The 20124-nt window shown below is 34.2% G+C and overlaps 5 protein-coding genes across 6 annotated transcripts; all 5 read left to right on the forward strand.

The window, feature by feature from the left end:
• The first annotated feature begins 230 nt into the window (after positions 1–230).
• On the forward strand, positions 231–1435 carry LOC135130067 (brachyurin-like). The gene is made up of 6 exons (XM_064057381.1): positions 231–341; positions 393–543; positions 600–766; positions 816–905; positions 959–1098; positions 1154–1435. Exons 1-6 carry the CDS (start codon positions 269–271, stop codon positions 1319–1321), a joined length of 789 nt encoding a protein of 262 aa, XP_063913451.1. The 5' UTR covers positions 231–268; the 3' UTR covers positions 1322–1435.
• A 785-nt stretch (positions 1436–2220) lies between these two features.
• Positions 2221–3075, forward strand: LOC135130635 (chymotrypsin BI-like). The gene is made up of 5 exons (XM_064058049.1): positions 2221–2250; positions 2306–2458; positions 2513–2602; positions 2665–2804; positions 2858–3075. Exons 2-5 carry the CDS (start codon positions 2422–2424, stop codon positions 3017–3019), a joined length of 429 nt encoding a protein of 142 aa, XP_063914119.1. The 5' UTR covers positions 2221–2250; positions 2306–2421; the 3' UTR covers positions 3020–3075.
• Positions 3076–8315: 5240 nt separating this feature from the next.
• LOC135130265 (brachyurin-like) lies at positions 8316–9464 on the forward strand. Of its 2 annotated transcripts, none has more exons than XM_064057619.1 (6): positions 8316–8446; positions 8503–8653; positions 8710–8870; positions 8920–9009; positions 9074–9213; positions 9266–9464. In XM_064057619.1, the coding sequence occupies exons 1-6, from the start codon at positions 8326–8328 to the stop codon at positions 9431–9433; spliced, it is 831 nt and encodes a 276-aa protein (XP_063913689.1). In that variant the 5' UTR covers positions 8316–8325; the 3' UTR covers positions 9434–9464. The 2 variants fall into 2 exon arrangements, with proteins under 2 accessions (XP_063913689.1, XP_063913690.1); XM_064057620.1 differs by having other exon boundaries at positions 8506–8653.
• A 1998-nt stretch (positions 9465–11462) lies between these two features.
• On the forward strand, positions 11463–12763 carry LOC135130292 (brachyurin-like). Its single transcript, XM_064057656.1, has 6 exons — positions 11463–11571; positions 11620–11770; positions 11825–11985; positions 12037–12126; positions 12207–12346; positions 12405–12763. The coding sequence occupies exons 1-6, from the start codon at positions 11493–11495 to the stop codon at positions 12570–12572; spliced, it is 789 nt and encodes a 262-aa protein (XP_063913726.1). The 5' UTR covers positions 11463–11492; the 3' UTR covers positions 12573–12763.
• Positions 12764–17635: 4872 nt separating this feature from the next.
• Positions 17636–18879, forward strand: LOC135130662 (brachyurin-like). The gene is made up of 6 exons (XM_064058088.1): positions 17636–17769; positions 17851–17998; positions 18052–18218; positions 18274–18363; positions 18435–18574; positions 18629–18879. Exons 1-6 carry the CDS (start codon positions 17691–17693, stop codon positions 18797–18799), a joined length of 795 nt encoding a protein of 264 aa, XP_063914158.1. The 5' UTR covers positions 17636–17690; the 3' UTR covers positions 18800–18879.
• The last annotated feature ends 1245 nt before the right edge of the window (positions 18880–20124 follow it).

A 20124-nucleotide genomic window follows, 5' to 3' on the forward strand; every position in this document is an offset into this window, starting at 1 on the left:
AATAACAGAAAAATTATCAAACAATTACAAGGCGGACACTAATAAAAACTTACTACTTCAAAAAGGTTGCGTCAGAAATATTATACGACCAAGAAACAAATTTCGTCATTATTCCGCTTATCCACTTTAAGTGGGTACTTAGCTTTATTGCCAAAAAAGATCCTTGGAAAAGTGGAGGGATCGACAATAAAACCATAAATATTTTACACAACCCAAACTAAATATAATCGAAAATCAAACTTTTTTTTAGTTTATTCAATCAAGTAAAATGATGAAAATAGTTGCAGTTGTGTTGTGCTTGTCCGTAATTGGGACTCAAGCAATCCTAAAGCAGTCCATAGGTAGGGACGTTCACTAAAATAGATTACAAAACATTTTAGGAAATATTTCAGGGGGACGTATCATTGGTGGCAATGAAGCCAATGCCGGCCAGTTCCCATTTGCCGCAGCCATTTACAAGCAAACCAGTACTGGTACTTACTTCTGTGCCGGAGCCCTTATCAACAGCCAGTGGATTGCAACCGCCGGGCAATGTGTCGCAGAGTAAATTATGTAAATTAGTTCTTTAACAATCTCTAACTACTCGTTAACATTTTTAGTGCCGTGATCTTTACCGTTCGTGTGGGATCAAATAGTTTGAACGCCAACGATCCAAATGCTCTAAGACTGGCCACAGACACGTATTTCTTGCATCCTGATTACAATCCAGACACTCTGGAACATGATGTCGGTCTTATTAAACTGCGTTTGCCAATTACGTTCACTGGTAAACACCTAATTATGATTTAGCCAAATACAAATTTCTTTTCTTTCAGATTATATTAAAGCTGTCAGTGTAATATCAACCACCAACCTGCCAGATGGTACTTCAGTAGCGACACTTGGATGGGGACAAACCAGCGATGGTAAAAATTCTACAATCTCAAGGTTCAACACGTTTAATTTATTCCAATTGTAGAAGAAGCTGGTCTTGTTGATGGCCTTAACTACGTCTTCTTGGTGACACTGAGCAACGAAGAGTGCAGACTTGCTTTTGGAAATCAAATCACCGACAATATGGTCTGCGTAGACGGAAACTACAACGAAGGTACTTGCAGGGTGAGTGGTGCTCGTGCTGTCGTAGTGAAAGGTAATTACAACAGGAAATATTTAGGGCGATCTTGGTAGTCCCCTGATTCAGTATGGTGGCAGTTCTTTGACCTATCTAGTGGGCTTGTCAAGCTGGATTAGTGGAAATGGCTGTGAGAGTACCGATCCTTCAGGATTTACAAGGATTTACGCTTATGTTTCTTGGATCAACAACGTAACTACATCAAACTAGTGAAGCAAGTGTGCAATTAACTGAAACATTTTTTGCACATCCAAGAGCTTTTTGGCTTTACAGTTTGTCATCTTTTATGTAAATAAAGTGAAGCGAATAAAATTTCATTAGTAATTTGTGTATTCATATTCCACATACTTAAACAATTTTTAATAAAACCAAGAAGTAAAGAAATTAGTTCCATGCTAAACCATTGCAAATCTAATATTTTATAAAGGAGCAGTGGGTGCTTACGTATATTTATAATGATAACTTTTCTCTTGCATTTACTTTTTGGGTTATTGTAATAATTATGGCAATCAATGGCAATCTGATGAATTTTTTAGATGAACACCAGTTATATCACAGGTTAGATTATCCATTAAAATAGTTATAAAATTGTCAGTATTTTAACTCTTTAATTGAAATAAACTACATCTAATAATAATAATTTTTGGTATAATGAAAATCAAAAATAAAGTCGAACTACATTCCTTAAATGACCACACTTTTAAATTTGTTGTACTAATAAATGTTATCAGGTTGTAAAAACTTCCAAAAAGGACAGTAATCCTGGTAAAAAGAAATTGCTGATAAAAACAATAAATACCATTACACAGTTCTCAAGGAATGTTATAAAAATTCGAACGGACTAGTTATTAAAAAAACCAAAAATGATAAAGCCAGTTATTCAAATTGTGTGTATGTCATCGTTTTGGACTCATGGAGTCTGTATACATCTAGGAACCAAGGGTAAACACGTTTAATCACAAATCAAAAATATCTAAAAACGCTACAGAGGGACGCATAATTGGCGGTGAAATTGGCAATGCTGGTGAATTTCCATATTTGGCATCAATTTACAAAAGCACCGCCACTGGTACCTACTTCTGCGCTGGAACTCTTATTCATAGTCTGTGGATCTTAACTGCTGGCCAGTGTGTCGTTGAGTAATTCGAAATTTCAAACGTTTCTTGAAAAATTTATTCCGTTCTAAATTTTCAGTGCCGTGCTTTTCACTATCCGCTTAGGAACGAATAATTTGGACGATCCTAACGCCTTGAGACTGGTTACAGAACATTATTTCTTGCACCCAGATTACAACCCTGATACTTTAGACAATGACGTGGGTCTTATCAAATTCCGCGAGCCCATTCAGTACACCAGTAAAAAATATCAAAAATTTTGAGTCGAATAACACAGCATTTCCAGATTATTTGAGACCCGTAAACTATATGTCCAGTGCAAATCTTACAGCCTATGTTACTGTTCAAGCTTCGGGGTGGGGACAAACCAGTGATGGTACGTTGAAACACTTGACTTCAAAACTGAAAACTTTATGGGAACTTCATATTCATTTTTAGAGGACGCTGGATTGGTCAATGAACTCAACGCTGTTTTTTTGGTGACTCTCAGTAATGAAGAGTGCAGACTCACTTTTGGGAATCAAATTACTGACAACATGGTTTGTGCTAGTGGAAATTACAATGAAGGAATTTGTACGGTAGGTTTATACTATCGTTTTGTTAAAAGATGGCGATAGTACTATATTTTTAGGGTGATATTGGTGGACCAATTGTCCAGAATATATATGGTATGCATTTTCATGTAGGGATTGCGAGCTTTTTAAGCGGAAGAGGTTGCGAAAGTACTGATCCTTCAGGTTTTACAAGGACATCACCTTATAGAACATGGATTAGTAGTATCATGGGTTTCTAGTCTGTATTATTGATTTCATAAATTAAGATACGAAATGTAATACAATAATTTACCCATGATGTAAAATGTTTTCGGCTGGGTTGAGCATAATTTCTGTTTTAGTTTTACCATATGATCACCAGTTTTTAGTGAAAAGTCAGTTAATAATAGACTATGTTTATTTTTCCTAAATACTCATGTAATGCAAAATATAATAAAATTACTTCTTTATATTTCTTGTACACCAATATATAAAACACATATAATTCATAAAAATAATGAGTACATTGACAAACCACAACCATGGAGTCAGAAAATTTACCTTTCTTACGATAATTTTAAAACGATTTTTTCCAAAAATCTGGATGATTAGACAAAATTTGGTTAGCGTTTTACCATCTATCTGCCGTTCACGATTGTTTTACGCACGCAGTAGGCCAAAATAATTTTTTGTTACGTTGGCGTCAGGTCCTGTCATATGACGTCCTGTTTTTAAATGTTCGCATTAACTGTCAGTGCTATCATTAATTTGGTTAATTTACTCCTGTCAACAATGCTCGATTATCATCACATGTACTCTAAAATAAATTTATTATGACAAATCACAATACTGTCAGATTTTCATGGATAGTGCGAATTTGAAACTATCATGAATGATTCAGACAGACAGACGGAAACGGGAGACCTATTTTTTCCGTACTCTAGGGCTAGTCGTCCGATAAACTCGATTACAATACTTCCTTAGCTTACGCTCGAGAATAATAATAATTGCTGCTTTAAATCCAATAAAAATTAGTGGCCCCATAAATTGGGTTAACAAATGTTCAGTGGTACAATATATATGAAGATATATATGAAGAAATTTAGAGGACAAAATTTCCGTATTTAAAAAAAATAGTGGTTCCGTTCTTTTCCTACACGTGGTCATGTTAATCTTATTATGTAGAGATGCATAATGAAATCGTTAACAATTTGTTTAATACAAAAGTGCTGACCAGTTTCGGTACCTTCTGGTACCATCTTCGTAACTAGACAACAGGTATTTTAGTATACAAAATCATTAATATTAAAAACTTACCCATAGAAAAACGAAAACCCGGAACATGATTACATATTTATAAAATTTATACTAGCGACTTGCTATTGTAACACATCTTACATTCACCAGCGTGGAAGATTATTTTTCTATTCTAGTACGGTCTTTGATGATCTGGATGAAGTTGCATAATTCAGAATATTTTAGAAATGTACTTAATTCGTAGGTGTCTGTTTTAACATCATAATAACATTTTCCAACTTGACACAGACATCTGTTGGTGCTTCGTCCAGACATGCTGTAGCAGATAATGGCAATGACATAGGCTTGTAAAATACTCCTGATCTAATTTTAGGTTGATTTAGTTTTATTGTTGTGGTGACCGAATTTGAATTAAAATTTTCGCGCTGAAATTAATTAACAGTGGCGCGAAATCACATTTGAATAATTTGAATTTGAAAAAAAAAAATCAAATCGTAAATCGTTAAATGTAGGCAACCAGGTGCACGGTAACGCTTGCTGGATAGTTGGACAGTTACTAGCGCTAGGGAGATTTTAGTTAGAGGGTTGATTGATAGACAGAGAGCAGCTTGCCGAAGCGTCAGTCTGGATGTGTTTTTGTGAGTGTAATCACGTGGCAAGGTAGTTTTGGTTAGTTTAGTTGGTTTGGTAGTTAATAAAAAGGACAATCAATCGTAACTCCTATGACGACACAGTTTTCCCCCAACCCGTGTAGCTAATCCTTGCGGCTTTTAATAAAGAAAACATGTTTTATTGTTTGTAAATTTACCAATCAAGTTAGTTTTTCTTAATCGTCAGCTAGTGCTAACAAAATTTAACAGTCAGGATTATTTAAATAAACCACTTACTAGGAGATTGCATGAAATTCATTTAGTCAGGATAATGATTCTTTGTTTAACAAATTATAAATAAGTTTCTGGATGCATATGCGTAAGTGTTACATTATAACACTTCTTAATTCTTCACGCAAGATTGCTAATAGTTCATTTACGGCAGTTAAATTAACAAAATTCATACCGCGAACTGACGGGGGATTAAAATAATTTCTTTTCTTAGGCGGTTATCATCGTTATCATGTTTACATCACCGGGGCATGCCCTCACAACGCTAAAGATTGACTACATCACCAGGGCATGCCCTCACAACGCTACAGATTGATTACTTCATCGAGGCATGTCCTCGCAACGCCAGAGATTGATAACGTCAACGAGGCATGTCCTTGCAACGCTAGAGATTAATAACACGATGGTGTTCCCTCGTAACGATAAAAATTTACATCACCGAGACGCTTTTTCCTCGCAACTCTTTGTTTGAATCGTTGATAAAGTGTGGCAAATATTAACCTAATGTAAATTTTGTTAACTTTGCAATTTTTCACCTTAGACAATATTTCTCTATTCTCAAAGTTTTAACTTCAGTAACTGTTTTTTGTTGTATAATTTTCATTGAACGTAAATTGCATTCACTGCAGTTTTAACCTTACATATTTTTATTTGCACAAGTTTATTTCGCACCAGATCTTTTGTTTCATAAATCTTTGCTAAGTGTTGTTTTGTAAATATTTTGTTGATGAATGTTTCCACCGTATAAATTATTTGATGTCCAATTTTAATCTCACATAAGAATTATTTGTTGTTTAAAATTTCACAAGATTGTAGGGCGAATTTAAATATTGTTTATTGCTCTTTTGAAACTTTAACACTTGTTCAGTCGTTGTTAATATCAGAGTTATAAGAAATTGAACTAAAAAAAATGCAATCGAGGTTAAATAACACAGAAAACGTGGCAGAAGCGAAGTGCGGTTCCTAGTCGGTTAGCGCAGGTTTGTATAGAGTCAGGGGCGGTCGCCGGTATTGCAACGCTGTCTCGACTGTTGGGTCAAAACAGTCGAGACTCAACTGCGGATCGGCGATCGTAACGGCCTAGTCTCGTCGGCATATTCCTCATGGAGATGTGCTTGGCGGTAGGCTTGCGATAGACAGAATCACCGTCGTGGGGGGAGAACAGCCCCGATCGGTAGACCCAAACTCCGCTTGTGCTAGAACACCCCCAGGGGTATTTTTGTTGTGCTCCTGTTAACTGCCGTAACTTTAAAATTTGAGGCCACACGCCCGTAATAACTTATGTATTTGCATCCAGTTACTTTAATTCAGATTTTGCTTTACTTTTATTAAATTTGTGATATTCAAATATTTGCATTGATTCAAAACATGTGTAGGATTTTGTGTTTGTTCGATTTTCATATGTGTATGTCTGTCAATTCGCGGTTGTCTTTACTTTCATATTTTTAAGGTGATTCATTTGAAATCTAATATGTCGGTGAATATACGATAGGGGGTTTTTGGGCTGAGGAGTGAATGCTCGCAGCTGTTTTCCTCCTAGAGAGGGGGTACGAATTTTAGCCCCCTCCCAAACTTTTTGTCTATTATTTCTTGCGCTCTCGAATTACCCGCAGTGTATGCTCACTCGTATGAAAGAACGTCTTCCCGCCATGTTTAAAAAAAAAACACATCCTAAGTCCCCTTTTGTTAGACGATCACAGCCAAGGTAAAATTTTGCATTTTTGAATTTTTCGCGGGCCTTCCAAACTTTTTCAAGCTCAATTTAAGGCTGGAAGTTTGGATTATCCACATTATTTTCATGCACACTAACTTCAATTTTTTTTGTATTTGATTTGATTATAAATGTACCAGCATACACCTCCTCCTCTTGAAGGACGATCTAGATGGCATAGTTGATATTTCGCGAGTTGAACTAATGACGAAGAATAGTTGGCTCACTGCGTAAGGCAAATAAAATCTGCAATGGCCGTTAACGAGACCTAAATTTTATTTTATCCGATCTAGAATTAAGCCCTGCGGTCCACCGCGAGAAAAATTCGTCAATCAAAGAAAGATCGTCATCGTCAGATCCTATACTTCTAACAAGTCTTAAAATTTAATATTATTTCATATTTTGAACAAACTACACCTTATTACTACTTCTACAATTTGAAGAGATCTAAAATTTTAGATTAAAATAGACTACAGAAAGTATATTAACGATATAGAACGCGGTAGATATTTGGAAATATTTCTACAAACTATCGTCGTATATTGATCGCAAGAAAAGTTACGCCAAAATTCCAGGTATAATGAACACCATGTTCAATCCTACGTAGCCACACAACCTCCTCTATCATCAATAAGTAATACGGATTCGTTAAAGACACGAACTTATGTGAATTTGATCAAAATTTGTCGAACGCATTAAACGATGATCTACATGTTGATGTAACTTTACGAAAGCATTTGATAACGTCTAACATAGTTTTTTAGTTGATAAAGTCAACCAGTTTGGTTTACGTGATAAATGATAATCTAATTTCATTCATGACGTCTATATTAACTGATCGTGCACATTATGTAGAATATCAAAATTGTCTTAAAATGTCACATTTCTTAACGACCAGTAGGGTTACGCAAGGGTCCACTTTAGGCCCAATTTTATTTAACATTTTTTATGGATGAAGTAATCTCTTCCTCTACGCAGACGATTTAAAAATGTTTAGACGTAAATAAGCTTATACACTGGAGTCAATTTAACAAAGTTTAAGAATCAAGAGAAAATGTGTTATTTTGGGTTTTCGCACAAACAAAAACCAATAGCATATGACTACTTTGTCAATGATGTCAAATTAGAAAAACATAGTAACATCCGTGATGTAATAAAAATTACTTTAGATTCAATACCGTTTTTTGTATCAACAATTTTTTTTTATTTTTAATTTTTTTGTAAATTTCTTTCTTTCCCGAAATACGATTCCAATCCAGTACAGGGCTAACCACGTGATAGGCTCCTAGCTCCTGTTTCAAATTGTACAAGATAATTGATGGTATATACAACTGTCCACCACTCCTAACGTCTATCAAAATAAATGTACCCCTGTGACAATAGGTAGGAACTTTTTATTACGAGACTCCAAAAATCGACCAGTAAATGCATTCTCCCCTGTATAATGTTTTAAAACCATAAAATAAAGTACTGCAAAATTATAAACAACAGGTTTGCGTCTGATGGCTTTGGAAATCTATGACTTCCATAACAACCGCAAAGAATTTGAACCTCCCTAATTTAGATAAATATTGCATACATTTTTTTTATTCTGAGCATGCTCTACTAAGAAATGTTATCATTAATGTAACAACACCCAAAACAACAGTAATCCTTGAGAAAAAGAATTACTGATAAAACCAATAAATATACTACCGTTGCATAATCCTCATGGAATATGATAAAAATTCGAACTGAGATGTTATTCCAAAACGCCAATATGATAACACTAGTAGCTCTAATTTTCTGTCTATCAACGACTTGCACCCATGCAGACCATGTACAATCAAGACCAAAAGGTAAACCTAAATATCTACTTAATCATTTAAAAAAAAAATGCCTAAAATTGTTTCAGTAGGACGCATAATTGGTGGTGACACAGCCAATGCTGGTCAATTCCCGTATATAGCATCCATTTATAAAAGCACCAACGCTGGTACCTACTTCTGTGCTGGAACTCTTATTAACAACCAGTGGATCTTAACGGCTGGCCAATGTGTTATAGAGTAATTTTAAATTTGTAATTTTTACCTACTGGAAAAATGAGGTTCTAAATTTTTAGTGGCGTACTTTTCAACATCCGTTTAGGGTCAAACCATCTGAATGACCCTAATGCGTTGCGACTGGCTACAGACCAATACTTCTTACACCCTGATTACAACCCTGATACTTTAGAGAATGACGTTGGTCTTATCAAGTTCCGTGAAGCCATTCAGTTTACCGGTAAAAAAAATTAGACGATTTTCACAATCGAGTACGGCAAGTTTTTTAGATTACGTGAAAGCCATCAATTTTCTATCCAGTGCAAACCTTACAGCGTCTGCTAGTGTTGAAACTGCAGGGTGGGGACAAACCAGTGATGGTATGTTGAAATATTTTTCACCAACCGTCAACCCAAAAATTAACACAAGACTTCTCATTTTTAGAAGACGCTGGATTAGTCGATGAACTGAACGTTGTTTCCTTGGTGACCCTTAGTAACGAAGAATGTAGACTCACGTTTGGAAATCAAATTACTGACAACATGGTTTGTGCTGGTGGAAATTACAATGAGGGTACTTGCACGGTAAGTTTACCACATTTTTGTCAAAATACAGACCAAAATAAAATGTTTTTAGGGTGACATTGGTGGACCGCTTATTCAGACTTTACTTGGATTACAACTTCATGTAGGAGTTGCAAGCTTCATAAGTGGAAGAGGTTGCGAAAGCACTGACCCTTCCGGTTTTACACGGACAGCACCTTATGTACCATGGATTCGCAGTATCTTGGAGTCCACTTATTAACACAAATGAAATAAAGCAATGTAGTTTTAAATGTGATACACAATTTTTCTGCTTCCAAATTTTCAACACAGATTCTATTTTAGTTTTGCTAGATGATCACTCTTTTTAATGAAAAATGTTTAGCACTCTGATGCTAAATCTATGTTTATTTTCCCCCAAGATTTAATGTAAAACATTTTTTATCATTTATTTCATTACATGTATAAATCTTGGTACACAATGGATTGTACAATGCTTAAACACAACCCAGAATATCTACGTCTGCCCAAATATAAAATACAGAACATAATAGTACCACAGAAGCAGTGTATTATTTTTTGGTCGTTGGATTGACTTCTGTTTCACAGATTTTTTTAATGATCGAAGCAAAAGTGATTCACTCCATTTTCTCAACAAAATTTGAGAATACAGTAACGTTGCCCCCGCCTATATTTAATACTCCTAAATAGTGAAAAAATAATAACAGCTACTTGCCCAAGTTAATATTCAGAATATTTTTTTTTGCCAGTACTTTGGCAGTCTATAAAAATTTTTTATTTTAAGTTATAGGGGCCGTCATAAAAATGTAAAAAAATAAAACGATTTTAAAAACAAAATTTATACACAAAATCCAAAACGATATTGATGAAAGAGGACTTTATTTTCATATAAATTTCGAAAATATTATTACCTGTAACAGATGTTAGTATTATACATAAGTAAATTCTGACATGTATTTTTAAGAAAAAATTCCTCTAAAATATATACTGGAACGAAAAAATAGCAAGATTTCTGTTTAGAGTTTGCCTGTAAATTTAAACAAATTTTATTACTTACGCCCTTTTGACTATCAAAAAATATATTAAATTTTTTCTGCAATAATTATTAAACGTTGAATGTTAAAATGAAATTGTTTTAACACATAATTAATATAAGTATTAGATCCATCGTAAAAACTGTCGTCGCATCTTCCATTGTAACGAGACTTGCGATATCGCAAATAAATTGTCAAAGTTTGCTGTACAGTTTTGAATTTTTTACAAACACTTACAACATGCATAATAGGGCTACCATGTACATTCTAATTGTTTATGTTATTTTCTTAAAGTGATTATATTCCACCCTGTATGATGCATTAATTTATAAATAAATTTAGATAAAATAAAGTACTTCGAATATTATATTATTGTATTAACTTTTTTATGTTTGTATTGTTCTTTTACTGTTTAAGATTGCTGACGCACTAAATGACGCCAGATACTTGATCAAAGTAATTAAACGATCACGTGATCAAGTTCAACCAATCATAGTTCAGATTTACAAGAGATTTTAAGTCGAATTAATTTATTAATTTACCTTTTTTTTAAAGCATACTGTGAAAATTGCAGTAAGTTGAATATAAAGTTTCCAAAAATGAAATAATCGTAGAATTTTTTTGGAAAATTTGACAAAGATAATGGTAATTAAGCCATCCAATAAATTAACACAATAGTCTGATAATCTAAATCATCAAACCAAAGGATATGCTAGAAATTATTAATTTTTAAGTAAAAATACAGCACGGAAATAAAGTATAAATTTTTATTGTTGATATCAGCAGCTAAGAAATATTAATTGTTGCAATTTCCTATCATTAGACCATATTTTATAAATGACACATAATTATCAGTTGTCAACCAGAACGACGTAATGTTAATAGTTAGAACTATGTAGTACTTAACTATCAAGCTGTTTAAGTCATTTACGGACATTTTTCCTGACTTCTGAAACAGTAACATATCTCGTGCGTATTACTAAGTATTTGTAGACAAACTGACGGGAACGGGAAATGTATTTTCTGTTCCACAGGCTTTCAAACACCTAAAAATAATAAAATAACGTTTTCGATTAGCTCCAAAAATATAAAAGCAAAAAATAAGTTAAAAAAAAGAAAAAATGCTAGCATTGTTTTAAAAACACCCAAAAAGAACAGACATCCTTGAGAAAGAAATTGCTGATAAGAATGATAAATTTACTATCATTACATAATCCTCACGGAATATAATAGAAATTCGAACTGAGTTTCGTTACTCCAAGAACAATGATGAAAATAGTCGCTCTAATTCTGTGTCTGTCCACGACTTGGACCTATGCAGTCCACACACAATCCAGAGCCACAGGTAGTCACCTTTTATCATTAAAAAACATAATACCTACCAAAATTTCAGGTGGACGAATAATTGGTGGTACCACCGCCAATGCTGGTCAGTACCCATACATCGTAGCTATTTACAAGAGTACCACCACTGGTCAATACTTCTGTGCTGGAACACTCATTTATAACCAGTGGGTCTTAACAGCCGGTCAATGCGTTGCTGAGTAATTCAACTCTTTAACGATTTTTGGAAAATTTTTGACGTTTTAAAATTCCAGTGGAGTGCTTTTCGACATCCGCTTAGGGTCAAATCGTTTGAATGACGCTAGTGCTGTGAGAGTGGCTACAGACGAGTATTACTTGCACCCCGACTACAATCCTGATACTTTGGAGAATGATATTGGTCTTATCAAGTTCCGGGAGCCTGTTGAATTTACTGGTAAACAAGTAAGATAAAGGTTTCCAAAATGGAGTAACAAAAGTTTTCCAGATTATGTAAAACCGGTAAGTTTTCTTTCCTTGGCAAATCTTACAGGGTCCGCGCTTGTGGTAGTTGCAGGATGGGGACAAACCAGCGATGGTAAGTAGAGACCAAGAATCAAATTCCGACCAAAGGTTTCAAAACTGAACATTTTTACAACTCCATATTCTCATTTTTAGAGGACGCTGGATTAAGCACTGATCTGAACACTGTTCCTTTGGTGACTCTCAGCAACGAAGAATGCAGACTTACGTTTGGAAATCAAATCACCGACAACATGCTTTGTGCTAGTGGGAACTACAACGAAGGTACTTGTACGGTACGTTTACAACACATTATATAAGTCGCAGAACTGACGATAATAAAACATCTTACAGGGTGATATTGGCGGACCACTTGTCCAAACTGGTATTATTTTGCAATACCATGTAGGCATTGCAAGTTTCATAAGTGGAAGAGGATGCGAAAGTACAGATCCTTCAGGTTTTACAAGGACAGCACCTTATGTACCATGGATCCGAAATGTTACTGGTCTCACCTATTAACACCAAGTAGATAATTAATCAGTAATTCACTTAGGAAAAATCCAAATCAAGTGTAATATTTTTTATATCCCATACTTTGATCACAAGGTACTACTAGATAGATCATATTGAGTGTAGCACTTTGATTCTAAATCTCTGTTTATTTTCGCTCCAGAATGTATTGTAAAAAAGAATATAACTGTTTTCGTAAATTCCTGGCACTTTTTTATTCAGCAAAACAATAAATATTATACAATAAGTGACAACTTTGACGAATTATATGAATACAATTTTAAGTAATAAATAAAAATTCGAATTATAATAATCCCTACTGAGAAATTCTGTAGACTGCGAAACTAATTTTCGTGACAAACAGCTTAACAACTAGTTGTTTACATTTTCCTAAACTTGTTGAAAGTCAAAGACGAAAACGAAGTTTTTCTACCCTCAGCAGTCCTGGATGAAGCTTTGGGAGCTATCAATAAAGTGGTACCAGCAAAATCCAGGCATTCTTATAAAAACAGTATACCTACGAATTTTTGTGAATAGAGGAAGCGAAAGCATGCAAAAGGAGTAGACGAAAGAATACTTTTGGCTTATATGTATTTCGTAACGGTCTAAAATCTTCGTTACTATGGTCGTACTATAGCCAACTGAAGAAAGTGCTCTCCGTAACGGAAAATATTGATCTTAAGCAGGTTTGTAACATCACAATTATTATTTCTGAGATTTAAAATATTGATTGTTCTAGATTTCATCAAATGTCAGGTTTCCTAAAATAACAGTCTGTAGAACACAGACCAAGGAAATCCAAGATTCACACTCGAAGAAATGGAGAGGTTCTTAGATAAAGCTTCTGATGATGGATATTTACTGCAAAAAGTCTTTCACACAGACGGTTGTCCATCAATTACAAGAACAAAAAATGCACGCCACAACCTGTAGGAGTGAACACTTTTTCAACAATTCCCAGAAAAATTGCACAATTTTTCGGCTTTCAAAATGTAGAAGAATGCATGAGTCATAGCTTTAGGCAGATCACAGGCAAACGGAAACGAAAGACCTACTTCTGCATATTTTAGAAGATGTGAAATGCCGAGGAAACATGAATTTAGCCATTCACCAAATGGACCCTATTACAATGCTTGTCTAGTTTACGCTTCGGAAGTAAAAATCCCTTCACACAAAAATGTATCCAAAGTTCAAAAATCAATGGGATTTTTAATAAAAACTAAATGAATTTAAAACTGAAATTTTTTCACTACTGTTTCCAGTAATCAACTGCTAATATAGACTTAAGCAACTGTTACTCCAAAAAATATAGAAATAATAAAAAAAAAGATAATCTACTTTTCTTACCATCATCAGGCACTACAGAAACGAAAACTAGAATTATTTTGTCACATCGAACATAATTAAAAAAAAATGAAACTTGAACGGTTCAGTTTATTGAAATTGAAAAGGGTCTAGAAGGATGGAAAAATTTTATTTCTTTTGCGATTAACGAAACAAATTCATAAGACAAAAATAAACCTGTCCCATATAATAATGATACTATCAGTGGTTATACACTTACGAGCATTGAAATTGGGCCACTAATCGGGCCACTATTCACATTTCTGATTTTGAATCAAATTTTCCGCCGAACTATATTACACTTAAAGAAACTAAAAAAGCCATTACAAAGACCAGATATTTGTCTTTAAAACAGAGTTACGAAAAACTTCATGAAATTGTTTTGCAATATTCTTTTTTGCAGAAAATTCTGAGCTCTTGGAGTCACCCAGGAACTGGGATCCTATCTCTAATTCTTCGTTTAAGTTCATCCCACAGATATTCTATAGGATTCAGATCCGGGCTATGTGCTGGCCAGTCCAAACACACTATACCAACTTCTTGAATAGTGGCCCGACTTTAATGCTCGCAAGTTTACTTTAATAGTAGAAAAAAAAAAATAAAACCACCAAAGAGGAAGAAAAAACTTAAAAAATGACAACGAAGCAAACACATCAAACCATATTTTATGAAAGAGGAAGAATAATTCACATCCAACTAGGATGACAAAAATAAGACTGATTTTGGAAAATGACATTATTTCCAAGAAAATGAAAGGCAGGTGGACGGAGCTAGTACTTGCCAAGATAAAACTGATATTGCCAAATAGCATACCCTCTAAACAAATAAAGGGCGGGTGGGCGGGGCTAGTAGTTTCCAAGATAAGACTGATTTTGGCAAACGACATACCCTATAAGAAAATAAAAGGTGGGTGAGAGGATAGCATCTGTTAAGATAAAACTAATTTTGGCAAATGACATGCTCTCTCAGAAAAGAGAGGGTGGATGGGCGGGGCTAGTACCTGTTTAGACTGCTAAGGTAAGACTGATTTTAGTAAATGACGTATCCTCTAAAAAATTGAATTAAATTATTATAAGAATAGTGACTAGACCTTCCAAAGCACTTTCAAATTCTTTCCAAACAGGAATACCTAGAACCTCAAGATAAATTTTCAAAAAAAACGAGGTCCCAAAATTAACTCAAAAACAGGTCAGGTCAGAATTTTCCAAAAATAGAACAGCAAAGTCCCCCAAAATTGTTTTAAATAATTTACAAAAAGAAATCTCCATGGGCTCCCAAAATAATACTTCATGGCTGCCCAAGAGTCTCCCGAATTAAAAAAAAGTAATGCGGCTCAAACCTTGTTGAATTCAAACCCATTTTTTTCAATAATTGTTCGTTTTTGTAAAAAAATCTAGTAAGGACTGTATCACTAATTTTCCATTTATAATACTCCTGTTAAAATGATTATTCGTATTTTGAATTAATTTATGGTATATTTTGATTTTAATACAGACGTAATTATTAAATAAATTGTTTTACTGACAAATGTTTAACATGGCAGGAGCCTTTAGAATACGTTAAATATGATTAGCATAAAAAAAATGGAAAAAACACTATCTACTTGCCAAGATGATACTGATTTTACCAAATGGCATAGGCTCTAAAAAAATAAAAGGCGGGTGGGCGGGGCTAGCATTTTCCAATATGAGACTGACTTTGTCAGGGGACATACCCTATGAGAAAATAAAGGGTGGATGAGCGGGGCTTGTACTTACTAAGATAAGACTGATTTTGCCAAATGGTATACCCCCTACCCTTTATGATCTTAGAGAGTATGTCATTTTGCAAAAACAGTTCTACTTTCGTAAGTACAGCATCGTCCAATCGCCCTTCATTTCCTTAGAGAGTAGGTCAATTGCCAAAGATCGTCTTATTTATGCAAATACTAGGCCCGCCCACCCGCCCTTTGTATTCTTAAAATGTATGTCATTTGGTAAAATCAGTTTTATCTTAGCAAGTACTAGCTCAGCCTACCTGCCCTTTATTTTATTAGAGTATAGGTCATGATATTTCTAAAAGTATTTGAAAAATATCGGAAAAAGCAAAAGGTGGCTACAGAACACTACAATGTTTGATTATTTCTGATAACACTGAAAAGTAGTTATACCCAAATTTTACAAAATGTAAAAAACCTTTATTTTGGCATATATATCTTCGAAAAAAAAATACTCAACACAGCTTCCTTTGGCATTTCAGGATGAGCGGAAAGACTATTTCTAAAAAAAAAAGAATAAGAAAGGACCAAGTGAACAAGAAACTTGAAAACGAAGAAAGAGATGCTAGGGTCTCCAACAGAATATAAAGTTGGGGACTTTGTATTTATGAAATTACTGATATAAATGATGAACGTGCTTTGAAAAAAATACATATTTTATTACGGTGTTGAGTAGCTAATACAATGAGGAATGAAATTTTAGAAGCAGTCTTTGGTTTTAAGAAACGATAGGAATTCAACAGGTAATTTACGATGGAAAAAACTTCCATTTTGTGGACAGGAAGTGCTAAGTAATAGTTCGCATATTATTGAAGTTACAGTGCAATAGAATGTTAAATTTTGTGGAGTACATATATTACATTGTGGTAATGAAGTAATAATTATCATTTATAAAGCCAATTTCCCAAATAAATTAATCTAAGACATTACTAACATTATTATAACAAAAATAATGATAATTAAGTAATAACTGTTCCTTAAAGTCAATAAATAAATATCATTGTTATAAAGATAACGATAAAAGAAATGACCTACATTTTGTTGATCTAAATCCTGAAACCGAAGAGGGTACTAAAATATAATTAATTTTTAGCTTAAAATAGAATAGGTATATAAACTGTAAATTTTTATTGCTGATAACAGTAGCTAGGGGAAATTAACTGTTACGATGTCCTGTCATTAAACCATATTTTATAAATCTGTCCACTAAATAATAATCATAATAGTAAATTTGTTTTTCTTTTTTACTATTTTTCAAAAATTGTTGTACTAAACGAAGGAATTATTTTACAGAAAGTGAATACAAAATACAAACAGACACGCATTTCCAAACCAAGTGTTACATTATTATTTAGCGTCTTTCATCATTTTTCTTAAATAGGTATCATACTTTCTGAAAGAGATGAATACATAAATTCTAACTCATGTTGTTAAGCGTTTAAATCATTTTTACTTGGGTATTTTCCAGCAGGTAATCCGTCTTCGTTGTTTCTATCCATTCTTTCCTTAAAATCTCCAATGACTATTATTTTGTTGTTGTCTTTATATATATCTCTTCGTGTAATCGTTCCCAGAATGAGTCTTCAGTTATTTATTTACGTTTTCTCAACCATTCATGACCCCTAAAGTACGAAAAAATAGGTCCCCATTTCCGTCTGTCTGTCTGTCTGTCTGTCTGTCTGCCGTCTGTCCGGAGTTTTATTGGACGGATAGTTTCCGAGACTACTAGACCGATTGTTGTCAAATATTATATGTCTCTTAGGAATATCGTGTAGAATAATCTTCGACTAATTTTAGTTGAGAGAATCTTGGGCGCCGGGTTTTTGAAATTATTTTATTTTATATAATATTTATAATATTTATAACCAATATAAACTACAACTACGCATTTTTTTGAAATCTATGAAACATAATCTATTATTTTATCAAAAATTTTACGTCCTAATATTAAAAAGGAATCAGTAATAAACGATAAACCATTACGGTGCCACTTCTGTACAAGATTACTACACATTCCAGGAAATAAGATGACGAAATATTGCGTTTTCTTGTGTATCACACTACTGTGTGTAATACCAGCTCAAATTTCATCCCATCGTATATCAGGTAAAGATTACAAAAACAACAGATTTAGCTTAAAAATAAATCCCTATCCATTTACAACTTTTTCACCTTTCGTTTTTTAAGGGCGCATAATTGGCGGCCACAATGCAAATGCAGGCCAGTTCCCTTTTGCAGCAGCCATCTACAAAAGCACCCCCGATGGTACATTTTTTTGCAGCGGAGCGTTGGTGTTAAGTCGATGGGTTTTGACCGCTGGACAGTGTGTGGATGGGTAACTGAAAAACAAAAATTTGGACCCGATTTTCTCAATTTTGTACTTAACAGGGCCGTGACGTTTAATATTCGTTTGGGATCCAATAGTCTCAGCGCAAATGATCCTAATGCACTGAGAGTGGCTACGGACATCTACTATTTGCACCCAGATTATGATCCACTAACTTTGGTTAATGATATAGGGATGATTGAATTCCGAATGTCCATTACTTACACAGGTGGGTATAGACAGAAGTTACTTCTTGAATAAAATGTTTTAATATATTTGTTTAGAGTACATCAGACCGATTAACATTGTACCATCTACCTCTCTTCCTAACTATTCGTCGGTTGCGACTTTAGGTTGGGGGCAGACCAGCGATGGTACGTATTTTCAACAAATTAAATAAAAATACCTATCGTACTTTGATAAAAAAATTCTTCGATGTTAACAGCAACTGCCGGACTGGTTGATGAACTTCAGTACGTTTTTCTAATTACTCTTACAACTGAAGAATGTCAGTTAGTTTTTGGAAATCAAATAAGTGATAATATGGTCTGTGCTGGTGGTAACTACAATGAGGGTACTTGTAGAGTAAGTATTTTACGCATTGTTTTAATAGCTCTAATCATACATTCGTCCATTTAGGGAGATCTTGGAAGCCCACTGATACAATATGGTGGGAGTAGCTCTCTGGTATATCTAGTAGGAGTATCCAGTTTTATAAGTTCTAACGGTTGCGAAAGTACTGATCCATCAGGATTTACAAGAGCTAGTCCATACATAGGGTGGATAAACAATATTACTTCTTCAACGTGAATAATTCCTCATGAAAAATTATAACTGCTGTCATTTTGTTACTCCTGCATAATATAAAATTATAAATATAGTCATTCTAACTGTCGTTTTCTTCTCAGTGCCCTGTCTTAGTTTTTATATTGATACCGAAAAAGTGCATCATGTGCTACTTAATGAAAGAAGTAAATATCAAGAATTGGTCATAGAACATAAATATCAAAACCACCACTTTTGAAAACGATAGGTCTAGGGAAAAGTAACATATATCTCCGTTCGCGGTGCGTGCAACACGTGTGCTGGTGTGCGGTCTGTGAGTGGTGTTCAATTTTGGATTTCTGCCCCTGTGGGGGTTTTCTTGGTTTGCATAATTAACCTCTGGTTATTAATTTTTGTTTTCTTCCATCTTTTTTATTTTTTTTTAATTGTATTTTGGTTACTATCACTGGAATTGTGCTGGCCGCTGATATTTTTCTTTTGCACGGCCTCCGTTGGAGGTTGTGCATATAGTTTCTTAGTTATAGTACGCCTTAATTATGAGTATTAAATGCTGTAAATACTTCCTTAAGATTGGGCGCAATGACTTGAATGTATCATGCAATCAGTGTAAACATTATTATCACATAAAATGCGGTGGCTTAACAGTAGAAAGTTATCAAAGTATGGATGATAAAGAGTTACTTAATAAGTGGCTGTGCTCATTTTGTATACTGAAAAAAAAAAAACTTCATCTACGGGTATACAAACTGATTCGGCTGATGACGAAATAGTTGCTGTTGCTGAATTAAAACATTTGGTTACCAACATTATAAATCGGGAATTGCAGCCACTTATTCAGCAAATTGATTCTCTTAAGTCTGAGATCCAGTTATTAAGTAATCAGAATACTCACCTCCGGGAAGATGTTGTAAAACTTGCTAGAGATAATGGTAGCTCGATTAAAACTCCTGATCATGTGTTCACGTCTTCTGCTACTTCAGCCAGGGAAACTTATGCGGAAACAGTAGCTAAGAGTATAAATAATACAGTTATTGTTCGTCCCAAGGATAAATCTCAGACCATCAATAAGACTAAATCTGACATTATGGTAATATTGATTCTGTTGCATCCTCTGTTAGCAAAGTAAAAAATCTTAAAGATGGCGGTATTCTTCTTGGATATCAGGATATAACTAGATTTAAACGTCTAGCTGATGATAAACTTGCGGGAGCGTATGATACAAGAGAAGTTAGTACACTTAAGCCTCGTATCAGAACTGCAGGAATTTCCAAGGATGTTAGTGAATCAAGTGTTCTGGATTTTTTGGTCACACAAAATGAGTTTATTTTTAACAACGATGAAGAGAATGT

The sequence above is a fragment of the Zophobas morio genome, unplaced genomic scaffold, assembly GCF_036711695.1.
Source record: "Zophobas morio isolate AGI-343-1 ecotype UQ-CSIRO unplaced genomic scaffold, CSIRO_AGI_Zmor_V1 ptg000017l, whole genome shotgun sequence".
Lineage (NCBI taxonomy): Eukaryota > Metazoa > Arthropoda > Insecta > Coleoptera > Tenebrionidae > Zophobas > Zophobas morio.